The 15964-nt window shown below is 43.0% G+C and overlaps 1 protein-coding gene across 1 annotated transcript; it reads left to right on the top strand.

Annotated features, from left to right (window-relative positions):
- The first annotated feature begins 452 nt into the window (after window positions 1-452).
- On the top strand, window positions 453-15933 carry prkacab (protein kinase, cAMP-dependent, catalytic, alpha, genome duplicate b). Its single transcript, XM_076727800.1, has 11 exons — window positions 453-1119; window positions 3190-3251; window positions 4253-4381; window positions 5681-5779; window positions 7641-7723; window positions 7979-8105; window positions 9016-9111; window positions 10001-10123; window positions 11144-11203; window positions 11317-11421; window positions 11518-15933. Exons 1-11 carry the CDS (start codon window positions 1074-1076, stop codon window positions 11641-11643), a joined length of 1056 nt encoding a protein of 351 aa, XP_076583915.1. The 5' UTR covers window positions 453-1073; the 3' UTR covers window positions 11644-15933.
- Window positions 15934-15964: the final 31 nt, after the last annotated feature.

Below are 15964 nucleotides of genomic sequence, written 5' to 3'. Positions count from 1 at the left end.
TTCTGACCAACATTTCTAAAAATAGCTCGCGGTTGACGTCACTTAGCCAAACGTGTATCAGTCGCTTGGTGGCGGGGAGGGGGGGTTGGAGGACCGGGGTGGAGGGAGGGCCTTTTTTTTTTTTTTTTTTTGGGAGGTGGTGGGGGGGCATTCCTGTCAGGCGCTGCTGACAGCCAATAGATATCCTCGCATTCACCGAGATTCCCACGGTTCGGCCGCGCCAAGCCAATGGAGGCGAGAAACCAGAGGAAAGTGGGCGCGTACGTCGTCGGGAGGAAAATAATCAGTGACGTTCCCCTCGCTTGCATTTTGTAGGGCGTCGGGACTCTATCCATAGGACTCTGCCGCTTTTGATGGATTTCGAAGGGCCAACCAGAGCTCTCCGTGGCCCAGCGCCGTAGAGAGGTGGCCAATCCGTTGCTTAGCCCGAGCTGCCAATCAACCCGGTTCTGGAGAGTGGGCGGGACGTTCACTCGGCTGTAGTTCCGTCATCTCGCTCGTCTCCGAGGCTACAGGGGGCCAATGTTGATTTGGGCGAATTTCCGTCGTTGTCGGACCCCGCCGAGGTTTAATTTTTAAAGCTGGGTTCGGTAGCGAAAAGCGGCAGGCTTACGGCTGAGGTTATTGCATCCCTGCCGTCGGTGTCGCTGTTTTTTGGGCTGGGGGAGAAGTGGGGAGCCGGGGGGCCTCGCTCGGAGGGGGCTGCAAGGAGGGACAGGAGAAGACTGAATCCTCCGTGTTCAGGCCAACTGCGCCGAGGTCGGCCTGACAGTCCGGTGAAACCCCAGTGACCGAGATACCACAACGGTAGCTCCCCGTGGATCTAAGCTCGATATCGCTCTCCGGTTGTTGATGAACGTGGAGTGAGTGAGGGAGCTGCACTACCCCGTCTCGCCGTGGCACCGCATCAGCAGCTGTCAGACTATTAAAGATCAAGACCCGGGAGTTGACGCTTGGTAACTGTTACAGCTGGATTTAGGAAACACCGTTCAGACCTAATCGAGCTTAGGCCGGCTTGAGAAGGCTGCGGGGCGGCCAAAAAGCCACGGATTGCCCGTTGACAAGTTGTCATCATGGGCAACGCGCCCACGGCCAGGAAGGGCAGCGAGATGGAAAGCGGTGGGTACCGTCGCCAGTGCACATCCGTCTTGAGCAGCACCTGCTCGGTTACAGCCTCATGAAACGATCAGGGACGATGTGAGACAGCAGGCTACGTTAGCTTTACATAACAAGCCATACACTGTTAATTAGAGGCCTGTTTCTGCTTTCTAGTTCATTAAGATCCACTCGTACGTCCATAGCAAGTCATTGCTGCAAACGAATGAGCTTGTGTCAATGACCTAAATGTGATTAAACTCTGGAGCATTAAATGTACGTGTATGAGGCTCAGGAGTACTTGTCAGTTTTTGACATTTTTTTTCTTAATTTATTTGAGTGGATGCTATGGTAGGATGAAGCAGGATGCAGTCCTCTTTCCACGGCCACATCTCTGTATGAGCTGCAAAACAGCCAACATCAATTGTAAGGTGCAAGCATCTTGCCATATTCGCTGCACTGAAATACTGGCAGTATCACAACAATCTATGTGTAAGATGTTTCCCAATCACCGTAGGCCTGTTGCTTCACTCCTTTTGGAAAGAGATGCTACTGAAGCCGTGTGGGTGAGCTGAATCTAATCTACGTGGGGACTATTTTGTTTAGTAAATCCATAAAAGGCTGCAGGTTTGGCTGAGCTGGTCTGAGTGTGTCTGCTGTCCAATGGAAGGTTTCTGTTGTGCAGAAGGATGAGACTATAGTAGTTATTTACTCAGGCTTCTTAGCCTGGCATATACAGTACAGCTAGTGTTTTGATCTCTAGCAGCAATGAGGAAGAAAAAATTGGTGTGTGTGTGTGTGTGTGTATCTCATACTCAAGTCAGTCTGGGTATTGGCTGCTACTGCTGGATATCATTCACATCCTACGTGTGAATGGGATAACTTGAAAAGAGGCAACAGGGATGGCGAAAAGAGTGCATGAAAATAGGATTTGAGAAGCTGTGCGTGTATGGAGTGTCACACATTCACTTTGTAGAGCTGCCAGGCACAAATGCATATCACGTCGTCGTGGTCATTGAACACCTTCGCCTGTGTAGATGAGGCTTTGGTGCCTTGCTCAAGGGAGAGAAGTTGCTGAAGTGTTACTTGTTCACTTAACTCAACTGCATTTACCCAGCAGGATACAACACTTCACCTGTTGGAGAAACTGACGAAGTATTCCAAGCCAAACCAAAGCGTTAACTTGTGCATTATTAGTGTACTGAAAGGGAACTAGGAAAGGATTGTTTGGTTATTTTCAAGTTTGTTTCAGTTAATCAGATTTTCTGCTTAAAGGGGTACTCCACAGATTTAGTGTTGCGCTTCCATGAAGTTGCAGAACTCACAAGAAACAGATTAAAAAAAGATTGACCAAAATCTAAGCAGCAGAAGGTGAGATGTCTCGCCTTTTAGCTCCTCGTGTGAGTAATACAATTCCCACAATACAATGCAAACTCAACAGTGTCTTCCAGTAGGCCCCCATTGTAATTTTAACCCTGTTAAATGCCAACATCTTCCAAACCCCACACTCCCACTTTGTAACACAGGTTTTCTGTCAAAATTTGGTAATGACGGCGCCGTCAGGGTTGTTTTCTCAGACTTTTGAATGTTCCCTTCAGATCCTCAGAACATATTAAGCAGCTGTTTTACCCCACAGCGTGGTGCTGTTCATTACAAGTAAACACAGCAGTGTGTAAAATCAGTGGAGTGCCCCTTTAAGATTATTGTGGATGCAGTATGTAAAGAATCAGGACGTTTGGTGATACTTAGACTTTAGAAGTCTTTAGTGGACTTGTTGCCACATATAACAGAGTTCGTCCTGGTGCACGCCCTGTGAGTATCTTGTGTTGCATCTCATGCTTGTCTCATTCTCCGTTATTTCTCTTTCTATGTGGTGTGTATCTATCAATTTAAAACACGTATCCTTGCTTTGGAAGTGACATGTAAACAGCATTAACTTGGCTAGATTTCTTAAAAAACACTGGCCTCTTCAATCGATTTCAGAAAACGTAGGAGGTTTCCTACTATTTATTTCCTGGTTCCTTTCACTCTTTACACACACACACACACACACACACATCGCTGAAGCTTTTCTTGTGGTTTTGTCTTCCACAGTCAAGGAGTTCCTTGCTAAAGCCAAAGAGGACTTTCTCAAGAAGTGGGAGAACCCTGCACAGGTGTGTTCATGTAACAGGAGTTTGACACATGCTGCATTTTCACTATCGTAATCAGCTGTTGTGCATGTGTGCATACAAACAGTCCGAGTCTATGTGACTGAAGATGCCATCTTTATGTGTGGCATACTGTCTGCAATTCCTCCTACAATTGAAAAATACCAGGGGTCACTCCTGGACTTTTGTTTTCTGTATTCATTGTGCACCCCAAAGCGCTGTGTTTTCGCTCTACAAGCTACTGTGTTGTGAAAAGCAAAGGGGGGAGTAAAATATGCATTGTGATGATTCAGTGTTATAATTTATTGACTTCAAATCGTATTGTGAGGATAGGATCACATTTTCTTACCGTTTCACAGTTTTCTGTTGTCAGAGTTATAAATTTCAAGCAAACTTAAATGCTTTTTTTCTGAGTGTTTTGTCAAATGTAATGCACAGCATCGAACTGAACTTTAGATTGATTGTTTTAAATTCAATAGTTTCATTTACTTTTGCATATCACAGTATGAGTAATGTATAGAATAGATTAGATTAATGTTTTGCTGCTGATTTCAACTGTATGACTCAGCCAATAACAACATGATGAAAAAGTTGGATATTCTGTGTGCTGCTATGCAAAAAGCTTTTAGACCTCCTTGTAACAGGACATTTTTGGACTATTGAATATTGAATACACACACGATCTGCATCAATACTCTTTTCATTGTAGAGTTTATCCAACATTCATTCAGAGCCAGGTAGTTTTTTAATAAACTATGTGTCAATGATCTCAGTCAGGATAGATTTTACAGACTTACATAACGGCATGAAGTATGAATGGGATCTATAGTAATCTGTGTGTGGAGTATAACAAGCATGCACACACAGAATATCTGTTGCACGCAGCGCTATAAACCTGTAGGAAAACACACAAAAGGACACATTAGAAAATAATTGCCACACCACGACCCTCACCATCCCATTTTCACAAAAAAATCAGCGAATGCTTTTTTGTTTTGTCTGCTCAGAACACTGCTTGCCTGGAGCAGTTTGAGAGGTTGAAAACCCTGGGCACGGGCTCATTTGGCCGTGTGATGCTGGTGAGGCACAGAGAAACGGGACAGCATTATGCCATGAAGATCCTCAACAAGCAGAAGGTCAGTCTGGGTCAGGAGTCAGCAGGGTCGCAGTGGGACTGAGGAGGATTAATGTGTCTGTGATTTACAGATCCTGCAAGACGGTCATCAAAATACGGAAATGTCATTGATGTGAAAATTGTGCTCACAAGGCTCAAATACAGCTGCAAGCATTTCCCCCCTCTGAACCTCTGTGAATCCACTTGTGCTGAAGGAGGCATTGACTGCAGTGGCGGAGCTGAGGCGGTCTTTATGTCGATCACATCACGTAGACTCATTTTGGTTCCCAATTTACAATTAAATTGCACCTGCTCGTTCGCTCCCTCCAATCCCCTCCTGTGACATAGTATGTATAGATAATTGTTTTTATAGATAAAATGCACAGATGGGCCTGTTTGTTTCTGGCTAATTGGCTAATCCAGTGAATTTAATATCTGAAAAATCAGGCATCTTCATCACATTGATGCAAAAATACTGTAAATACAACATTGCCATGAAGCAGTCCTGATTTGCAGCACAGTCCGGAGACACGCAGGTGAGCTGGTCACTAAATTGTCGGTAGGTGCCAGTGTGAGGGATGTTTTTGTATATGTGGTGGCGACCTGGCAAACTACCTGACCAAATGCACGCTGGGATATGCCCCAGCCCTCCACAACCCTGGGAATTACAAGCAGGTATAGAAATGGAGAGATGGGTTGAGCAAGGTCTTTATTTTTATTTGTATTTATATATATTCTGTATACATTTTCACTTCATGACTTTGCGCCTCGTGGAGAGCACTAGTCGCCTTGTAAAGTTGAGGAACACGACCCTGCTGGATAAAAGCAGCTGCTGCGATTGGTCAGTTCGATGCCACCTGCCTCGACCATATTCCTCCTACTCATCCGCCAGTCTGTGCTGCTTAGTTGCACCATAATTACTGTGCGTTTGTGTGTCTGATTGCCAAAAGTAGAAAAGTATGTTCACAGTTTCCCAAGAAAAAAGGCCTTTAAACATTTTGGAAGTATTGTAAATATCTGTGTATGTTATCTGATAGATCAAATTACCTTTAAAGCAGTAGTGTGTTGAATAAGTAGTGCCGGATGAAAGCAAAACTATTTGAGTCAAAAACGCTTGATGCACTTATTTCTGAGTCTAAAGAAGTACAAGTACAAATTTTATGTCTTCATCAGGAAGTGTCAAACAAGGGCCTCTTGGCTAAAGATTATGCTGCTCTGAGAACGCAGTACTTGATTTTTGTTGATGCATGATTTCTAATTTTCTTGATACACAATTAAACACAATGTAAACTCTCCCTTTCTCTCTTTCTTTGCCTTTCAGGTGGTGAAGCTCAAGCAGATAGAGCACACTCTGAACGAGAAGAGGATTCTTCAGGCTGTCAGCTTTCCTTTTCTGGTGCGGTTAGAGTACTCGTTCAAGGTAAGGAGACTTTTACATGGTGTGTGTGTGTGTGTGTGTGTGTGTGTGTGTGTGTGTGTGTGTGTGTGTGTGTGTGTGTGTGTGTACAGGCTTATGTGTGGTTGTGTGTTGGTGATGAGTGACTGGATAGATTTTCCTTCCATCTGCTCGTCAGCTTGCCGTCCATCCCTCGTTCTAGCTTTAAAGTTGCTGTTTGTCTTTCTCTAGGTTTTTCACTTCATACAAACTAGTTCTTTCCTAGCAGGAGCCAGACTTTACAGCGTAGATCATTAAGTCTCACTCTGCCAAAGACGCTATTTGTCCATTTGTATGTGAGAGTTAATGTGACTGCTGTGGTAAATGACCTTTTTTCAACAGAGCAGGCAAACACTGCCTGTCAAGTTTAAACATGTGTAACTTTTTGTGGCGTTTAAGCTTCTTTACTCAAAGGAACAAGAGGCTGACTTAGACCATAATGTAAAAATTGGTGCTGTTTCAACTGAAGAACTTCCAAAACTGAGAAAATGATATGAAAATGTGCTCATTCCAGTGTACAGCAGATCTTTATATTTCATTTAACTGACATAAAACGTCAGTTCAACTCTCAAAATGAATCATTTAAGACTGAACAAGCTGAACAAAGATCGTGTATATTTATCCAAAATGTGGCATCTTCTGGTGAAAGACCACTCCTCGTGTTTATAGTCAGCATCATCAGGCCTATTGTTTGTTTTAATAAAAACAGACTGCTGTCTCTACTAATGCAATCATCTGTCAATTCACTGATCTCATCCTTATTATCACTTCCATCATCATTGACAGTCAATCCGATTAAAGGGTTGTCATCTGCATATATAGAGTGGAATGAGCCTGGTCTACCTCATGTGCAATGACCATACAAACACATTCTCTCCCTTCTCCAACCTTTCCACCACCCAGCTTTGTCAGTGTCAGTTTGTACCCATACAGACTAACCCAGCCGATGGCCATACTCCAATTAAAGCCTTATTCAGGTTAAGCTGTTTAGATGCACCTTGGATGCCCAGGGATTGAATATCCTTGATGCCTCCATTAAACCTATTAACGGAATATTCCTGTCCACGTGCCTCGGCCTGCACACAGATGGAACAGTCAACAACCACCACACATGAACTCGGCTTAGTTAGATGTATCCAGCATCTATTTCGTTAGAATGAAATGCTCTTTTATGACACAGTTACAGGCACCTTTTCGTTAGGGATTTTACATTATGGTAATAACTGAAATCAAAGTCACACACAAAATACTGTGTCCATGTCACCCAGTTACCCATCCTGTGTGTGTACAACCCTGATTCCAAACAACGCTGTGTAAAACATAAATAAAACAGAATGTGATAATTGTCTAATTCTTCTTGACTTATATTCAGTTGAAAACAGTACAAAGACATTATATTAAATGTTTTATCTCATCATCTGCTTGTTCTGAATTTGATGCAGTAACACATTTCAATTAAGTTGAGACAGGAGCAACTTAAGACTGGGAAAGATGTGGAACGCTCCAAAAACACCTGTTTGGAACATTCCACAGGTAAACAGGTTCATTGGTAACAGGTGATAGTGTCATGATTGGGTATGAAAGGGGCATCCTGGGAAGGCTCAGTCATTCACAAGCAAGGATGGAGTGAGGTTCACCACTTTGTGAACATATGATTGGATAAAGGATATTGATACATGGGCTCAGGAACACTTCGTAAATGCAGTTCATTGCAAATGGCTGCATTCTGTTTTTGTTTATGTTTTACACAGTGTCCCAGCCTTTTCGGAATCAGGATTGCATATGTGTGTGTATGTGAGTGAGTGAGTGAGTGTCACTAACAGGCCCTCTGTCTTCCCTTCCCCAGGACAACACTAACCTCTACATGGTGATGGAATATGTACCAGGTGGAGAGATGTTCTCTCATCTACGGAGAATTGGCAGATTTAGGTTAGTGTCTGCAGTTTACATGCAGTTTACAACCAGAAGCATTTCAGAGGCACACACAGGTGAAATGTAGAGCTCTGTTCTCCTCTGGGCTTTTCCTGTTCCGTTCAACACAGCACTGTTGAGCGTTGTTGTCTTCAGGTCTGTTTTAGCTCTGCTCGGTTTTATTTAGCTCTGTTCGTTTCCGTTCTGTTCTGTTCTGCACTACACAAACCGCTCTCTTCCTGTCTATCTCCCTGTCTTTATATTTGTGTTCAGTGAGCCTCACGCTCGGTTCTACGCTGCTCAGATCGTCCTGACCTTTGAGTACCTGCACGCTTTGGACCTGATCTACAGAGACCTGAAACCTGAAAACCTGCTCATAGACCAACAGGGCTACATACAGGTAAATAACACCTGACGCATTAGTATATGAAAGCTGATCAGAAATGACTTACTCCAAAAGTTGTTGACTAACTACTGCATGTATTCATAGACACACCAGGCCTAAATTATCCATCAGAATTCAGTGGGAGTTCACAAGTGATGCTGAACAATGCCAGCAGCCACTCTGGTGTCAATCACTGTTGAGATTTCAGGCTTTCTAAACACACAGGCTTTTCCACGTCTGTGTGTTTGCTGGGATTGCTCCTCAACCCCACAGATATTTCATCCTACAGCCAACCCCCACCCTGAATTAACCTGAATTAAAGATTGCTACTCTTTCTGTGCTGCCTTTCAAGCTGTTTATCATTTTAATACAAGAAGGAAATTATACAAATTAAACTTGATGTTTGAGGTTTGCTAACTTTACTAAAAAAAAAATGGTGGTGTAAATGGTAAATATTTCAGGAGTCTGGAAAGGTTTTTTTTCTGCACCATGAAAATGCTTGAGAAGTGCTTGAAGTTTACTCAAGATGAGGATAGATATGAAGTGCTATATTAAAGAATGAGATATTGTTGCTGCTGTGTTAGTGAATATGGGCGTCCCAGAACATAAAGAATGTTGTATGTTTGTCCACCCCTTAATCTGTGATGTCACACAGACATGGAAGTGTCTAGAAACTAACAACAACCACCCAGAGAGTCCACAGACAAGCACAACTATGATGGAAGCGTGTTCTTGTGTCTGTATTTGCAGACTGACGGCACAGAGTCTGCTGCCCTCTACTGGTGAACAGTCAAACAACAACTAATGAAAAATTCCCTCCCTGCTCCAGGGGTCCCTGCTCCTCTCCCTCCCTCTGCCTCTGTCTGTCAGCGCCTCCTTACTTCTGCCTCATCATTTGTCGTCACTCTTTCTGTTCCTCTCTCAGGTGACAGATTTTGGCTTTGCCAAACGTGTAAAGGGCCGGACCTGGACACTGTGTGGCACCCCAGAATATCTGGCTCCAGAGATTATTCTCAGCAAGGTGAGCCCCCGTTCTTCCCCTGCATGTGTTGTGAATGAAATAAAAACAAAATGAAAACTCTCGTTTTACAGGACAGTCGTTCATTTGAGCCGGCGGAGTTGTAGCACATGATGTGAAATAGTTATGCTGATGATGCCGATGCAGAGACAGCTTTACTCAGCTGATTTATGCTACAGCTCTGTTTGAGCTTGGCTTTGATCTTGTTTCATCGGCTCTTGGCTTTTTAATACTTTATTATTTCATGTATCTTTTATTTCACTTTTTGACTCTGACAGTGATTTTGCATGTTTTATTGCTTTGTGTATTTCTGTATGTTTTTACTATTTTATTGTAAAAATGTACTATTATTATTAATTTAGGTTTAAGGAGAGCACACGCAACTCAAAACAAAGTGAAATAGTGGAAGTAACATAAATCTAAGTACTTTTTTAATATGTGGCCTAAACCACAGCTGACAGTGGATCAGGACGATACACCTGATTTGACACCATCACGATACTCGATATGTATTGTGATTCTTTTGTAGTGAGACCATAGAAATATTGCGATAAATATTACGATTTATTGTGACTTTTGTTTGTTTTCACACTAGATCATGGGATAAAGTTGAATCATACACTTCTAGAGGTTGTATATCGTGAATCATATTTCTAAAAACAATGCACATCACATGTCAGTTGTGTATGTCTCTATATTTTTTAACCCATTTGACATTTTGAGTTTGAGTTTTGGCCCTCTGAGGTTGCTGTAGCTGCTTACTGACAGCTGTTTGCTCTCTTAAAGATGTCCTGGAAATTGTCTAACGTCACTAATTATATTATATCTTGATTATTTATCTATGAATCTATTTCTCTCTCCCTCTCTTCTCCTTCCTTGTTATATCCACCAGGGGTATAACAAGGCAGTAGACTGGTGGGCACTGGGCGTACTGGTGTATGAGATGGCAGCAGGGTACCCGCCCTTCTTTGCCGACCAGCCCATTCAGATCTATGAAAAGATCGTATCAGGGAAGGTGAGTCTGACTCTCTGATTACCACTTAGTGCGACGTTTAGTATCTGTTTTGGTGCATTTAGGCCAGAGGACCCACTCCTCATCCCCAGCCAACCCCCTACTCATTTCAGCTGGTCCTCTGTAGAAAAACATACATTTACAGTATGGCTTCGTTTGGGAATAAAAAAAAAATGTTGAAATAGCTCCTCAGCAGCTTTTTCAATTTTGGGTCTGTTACATGTCAGGGGTGCACACATGGGGGCAGATACAGATGCACAAATGTAACACACACAACAGGTGCACGTTGCACAGTGTCCCCCTCCCTCCCTGCCTGTGTTACCTGTACCAAACAAGACCACCTTGGTGTGTCATCTTTTCCCTGTGATTGCTGAGTTCTGTCATATGTATGCATATGTGTGTGCTACAAAGTATAGGTCTGGTGATTATTGCTGTATTTCTTTTTTAACTTTGTGTAGCTCAGTGTCTACTTTTCAGCCATGTTGGAAATCCCTTGTCATACAAAATATGAGATCTTATTGTATTGACAAACTGTTGTTCTTGTTGATGTCAGAACTGTAAGTGGCAGCACTTCTTCAGGCCGCCACATGGGGCAGTGGTGGCCTGGATGTTAGAGAAGCAGGCGCCGACACCAAGTTTGATCCTCGGACCACCAGGATAAACTCTGGATGGGCAAAGTGAATAAGTAGCGCCCCACCATTGCCACCTTTGGAGCAGGCCTGAGTGATTGTGTGTTTGAATGAGTATCAACGGGGCATTCTCAGCTACACGTCCCTGTTTCAATACAGGTTTTTAAAGAAGTCCTTTGTGCCAGAGGACAGCAGGAGTGTAAAAATAGATATTTATTTGTCATTTGTCGCTCCTCACACTCACACCTGGGAACTGGGTAGTTGACAGAGGTGAAGCATTAGTTACTCACTCTGTTCAGATAGTGAAGGATTCAGAACGACAAGCATCTGGTCACGCTGCTGCATCACCAAACTACTGCTGTGTCACTCTTCTTCTTCTGGTTTTCTGCCTCAGGTGCGTTTCCCATCTCACTTCAGTTCAGACCTGAAGGACCTGCTGAGGAACCTGTTACAGGTGAAAAAGCAAACGTCTCAGTCATTTTGACGCTCAGGGTACTTTTAGTTCGCTGTGTGTTCTGATTTTGTTACGACGTAAAAGTGAGGAGGATGTATCGGTGTTATCTTCAGGTGGATCTCACAAAACGTTACGGGAACCTCAAGAATGGGGTCAACGACATCAAGGGACACAAGTGGTTCGCAACCACTGACTGGATCGCCATCTACCAGAAAAAGGTGTGTGTGTGTGTGTGCGTGTGTACACTCTGTAGATGTGTGACCTCCCCCTTCTGTAAAGCTCACTTCTCAACTGGTACCTCTACTTGTCTTTAGGTGGAAGCTCCCTTCGTCCCCAAGTTCAAAGGACCAGGCGACACCAGCAACTTTGACGACTACGAGGAGGAGGAGATCCGCGTCTCCTTCACTGAGAAATGTGCCAAGGAGTTTGCAGAGTTCTAGAGTTAGAGAGCAAGAGAGAGGAAGAGAGAAGGAAGTAGGGAAAGTCAAAGGTAGGCTGGTCAAGTGGGAGACGTAAGGAGAGAGTACTGTCTCCTGTCCAATCACAAGCACCAGCTACAAAAAGAGGAAAAATGGGATAAAGGGAAAGGGAAAAAGAGCAAGGAGACTGATAACCAGCAGTTTTGCCTTTTCTGTTGCATTTCTGTTGTATTTTATTTATTATTCTGTCTTATTTATGGATCCCTTTATGATGAAGGTGTGCTTCAGATTCATGGGTGTTGGGGAACCCCCACTTATTTAGAGTTGCCTCTACACATTTGCACCCGAGATCTTCCCTGCTCTTTTATTGTTTCATTCATCACGTAGTGAGTTTTGGGCCACATCACAGAGAAATCAGTCGGTCCGTTCTGATCCGCTGCGGTCCGTCGGTCATCGCACGAAGCCCGTAACTTCATAAGTTGAGGTCTGTTGTACACAACTTTCTGAAATTTCAATTGATAAACCGGTGAACTTGTGCTCTTTGCCTCTTGAGCAGGACGAGCATTAAAGGGAACATTTCAACGAATCACACACATATGCACTTCAATAATTTGATATTTTGCAATCATGACTTTCCTTAAATATGTCAACCATAACTTTTTCATAGCATAGACAGACTTTGAGTCACTGGCATGATTGGCCAAAAGAAAAAAAATGGTGCAGTGTGTGCTCAAGACAAATGTCAGTCAAAGACAGATGACACCTCCTGGGGAAAAGTCACTTAAGTTTACTCTGTAACTCCATCTATACTTCTTATCATTGTTAGCGTAGCCAGATGTTGTGAATATCTACAGCAGTCAATTTTTAAATGTTACTAGACACTTAGTGGCTCCAGTGATATCATGTCACGCTAACTAACAAGGAAATATGGAACAGAAGGGAACGGAAATGTCTCAGTTTTCATGGTGTTGTGAAGGAACACCATAGCATAATGGTATCTCAGGTTTGAACATATCACTTAATGGACATTTTATCAACATAAAGCATTAGGATTAGCACGTGAAGAAAAATGTGTGAGACACAGGAATCTAAAGTTCTGGTTAGCACTAAGAGGAACACAAGGGAATATTAAGACTTTTGGTTAGCTTATTCCATAGTTTCCCCTTCCAGAAGATTTGATTTTGCTAACTTAAAAACTCTGGTCTTAAAAGCACTCGCTGCCTCCGCTCAGAGCTCACTTACTCGTCAAGCTGGTTCGACACTTCGAATCAACCATTTGGCCTTTGCCAACTCCAGCTAAAGCAGACCATGTGAGGCAGACTACCTGAAACTGCCTCTGGCTGCCGGTCACCAGAGCACGTTGACCAGTCATTGGAGGTGGTCTGGATAGTGTGCTTCATGGTCTTTTATAGACACCTGTCCTTATGTTGGTCTCCCCAGCACCCAGCCCTCTCCTCTTATCACTTGCAAAGTTGGACCACACTCCATGTTGACAGTCTCACATGTGACAGCATCTCTATTCCATCTCTGTGTTTACATGAACAGTTTTTGTCGGATTTTGTTTTTCACATGCTGATGATGCAAAGATGAAAGGCACTCCAAGTTAGGAAAAGGTTGAGCATATGGAGTTGAGTAGAGTGGGAATAGTACTGAGAATCAACAAAAACAGCCTGCCAATGTTAAGTACACAACACACAGCACTTCAGGTGCTCAGTGCCTCCTTAGCTCTTGAGCTTTGATGGCAAAGTACTTAAGCAGAACCCCAAATTGTGGTCATTGTAGGATTTGGTCAGTCAGAATTTCTCAAAAATAACAAACTGACACTAGTGTCTTTTTCAAGCATTCAAATGCCTTCTTCATAGCTGCGTGTGCCACCATAGTGAAGATCTAATTCGACTCATACCAAACGTTTTTCGACTCAAGTCCTTCCTGTCCAAAACAACTCAGATATGAGAAAATGTTACGAGCCTTTTCTCAGAATTACACATTTGTAAAGTGTGACCAGTCGTGGTATCACACCGGTCATATGGAGTAATATTTAAAATGACCAACCATCAACGAATTTTCAAAGTGGGCCAAACGATCTGTTTCAGATCTCTTGTAGGTCTGTGTAGCTCGATGTCCGTGAGCGGATTAAACCGATCGAGGGCCACTCGCCTCCCACTTGCTGTACGTTAAGTACAGTATCACTACACTGGAATATTACATGGCCCCAGGTTTACTGTGTGGTAATTTGATTTAAACTCAAATTAGTACAGGATTATCTGAATTAATGACGGTCTTAAAGGGCCACTCCAGTGATTCACTTTCATAAAACTTAAAAGAGACTCGCTGCTGAGGCCTACATACCCTGACTATTATGCCGCGTTCACACCGTATGGGATGGATGGTAGAGATGGAAACATGTTTACAATTTACGAGCACTGATATCATCTGACATTTCGAGAAGGTTGGTTGATAACTGATTTGGCCTTTTTAGGTTTTCAAATGCTGTGCATTGACAAAATGACATGAGATCCGTTCAGTTTGGGTTTAATTGCTTTGAACAAAGGACTTTGGGTGAAGTGAGGTGTCCATGTTTGTTTGGTTTTCAGGCACTTCTGTCTTATTAAGTGCCAAGTAGCTTTCAGAAAGATATGAATTTCCCAGTTGTTATTACAACCTGGAAGAAGGCAAAATTACAAGTCATGATTTTTCAGTCAACCCTCACAGCAACCCCCCACCCATATATATGAATATTTTATACACACACAGACACACATCATATACATACATACATACATACATATAACCCTGATCCCACAGTTTTTTTCAAGTGGCTGTGGCTCAGGAAGTAGTGCTGTCATCCACCAATTAAAAGATCCCAGGCCGCTGCAGTCTACATGTTAAAGTATCCCTGGATGCTAAACCCCACATGACTCCTGGTTCTGTGTGTGTAAAAGGTTACTGCACCTGATGAGCAGGTGGTACCTTGCATGGTACCCTATGCCACCAGTGTATGAATGTGTGTGAATGGGTGAATGCTGACTTGTGACAAAGTGTTCCTGAGCTCATGTAGTAATTTCCTTTATCCAATCATGTGTTCACAAGGCGGTGAACATGACTCCATTCTCGCTTGTGAACGACTGAGCCTTTCCAGGATGCCCCTTTCATACCCAAGCATGACACTATCACCTGTTACCAATGAACCTGTTTACCTGTGGAATGTTCCAAACAGGTGTTTTTGGAGCGTTCCACTACTTTCCCAGTCTTTCGTTGCTCCTGACCCAACGTGTTTGAACCGTGTCACTGCCAGCAAATTCAGAGTAAGCAGATATTTACAAAAATCAATGAAGCTGATGAGGTCAAACGTTGAATATATTTGTCTTTGTGCTGTTTGCAGTTGAGTGGAAGTCAAACAGGATTAACATGATCACATGCTGTATTTATGTTTGACACAACATCCCAACTTGTGTGTGTGTGTGTGTGTGTGTGAGTGCGTGCGCGTGTCTGTCTGTCTGTCTGTCTGTTGTTATTGTTGTTTTTTAATTTTTGGCCAGCAACAGTGACTTCCAGGCTGACTGTAACTCATTTACAGTTCTGTTCCAGTTGACCAATGAGAGCATTCTCCCTGTCACATGTCATGTACATATGTCCCTGTCACACACACCGCAAACCAATTGCAGCAGTGAACCTGGGGCTCTTGGGGTCTTGTCAACTTGACAACTGACTTTTGAGCAACATAGTACAACCACTCCTCCATATGACCCGACTTTTCACTCCCTTTCAAATACAGCTGAAAACATTTCATTGATCAATATGAAGTGAAAATCACATCAGCAAATAGATTGTGGCAAGAGCTGCAAGCTGGATACACCCTGCTTGTAGTTATCAGTTGGCTTATTGGTTATTATGGACTAATTTACAAAACTTCTTATTATTATTACATTGTTGTAAACCACTTGTTGAGACTTCACATTCGCTGTATTTCCTCCATGTCCAGTTTAATGTTGGCTATATCATCATGGACAAATGTTTGAAATTATAATACAATATTATTCTGTGTCTCCTCGATGTTTTTTGCAGTGATACAACTTCCTCTCGATGCAGGCACAATGCTGGTACATACTGTCGCACTTTTTAGGGAAATGAGACCCCAATGTAAACCATGTTAACCCCCGCCACACACACACACACACACACACACACACACACACACACACACTGCAAAGGGAAGCGTCTAAAGTCACGGGAGCAGTGACAGAAAAACACGAAGTGTAATATTTTGCAACATGAGTATCATTCCAATAAAGTTTTACTTGTAAAATTCTACTGAACTTGTGTGTGCCTTGGATGTGTGTGT

This window comes from Chaetodon auriga, chromosome 4, assembly GCF_051107435.1.
Source record: "Chaetodon auriga isolate fChaAug3 chromosome 4, fChaAug3.hap1, whole genome shotgun sequence".
Lineage (NCBI taxonomy): Eukaryota > Metazoa > Chordata > Actinopteri > Chaetodontiformes > Chaetodontidae > Chaetodon > Chaetodon auriga.
Note: the sequence above shows the minus strand (reverse complement) of the source record. Positions and strands in the feature narration are given on the sequence as shown.

Excerpts from the sequence above, each read along its gene's own strand:
- prkacab (XM_076727800.1), top strand. The coding sequence starts at position 1,074 with ATGGGCAACGCGCCCACGGCCAGGAAGGGCAGCGAGATGGAAAGCG. Across the intron at positions 5,780-7,640 it reads GGTTAGAGTACTCGTTCAAG|GACAACACTAACCTCTACAT; the intron begins GTAAGGAGACTT and ends TCCCTTCCCCAG. Across the intron at positions 8,106-9,015 it reads ACCAACAGGGCTACATACAG|GTGACAGATTTTGGCTTTGC; the intron begins GTAAATAACACC and ends TTCCTCTCTCAG.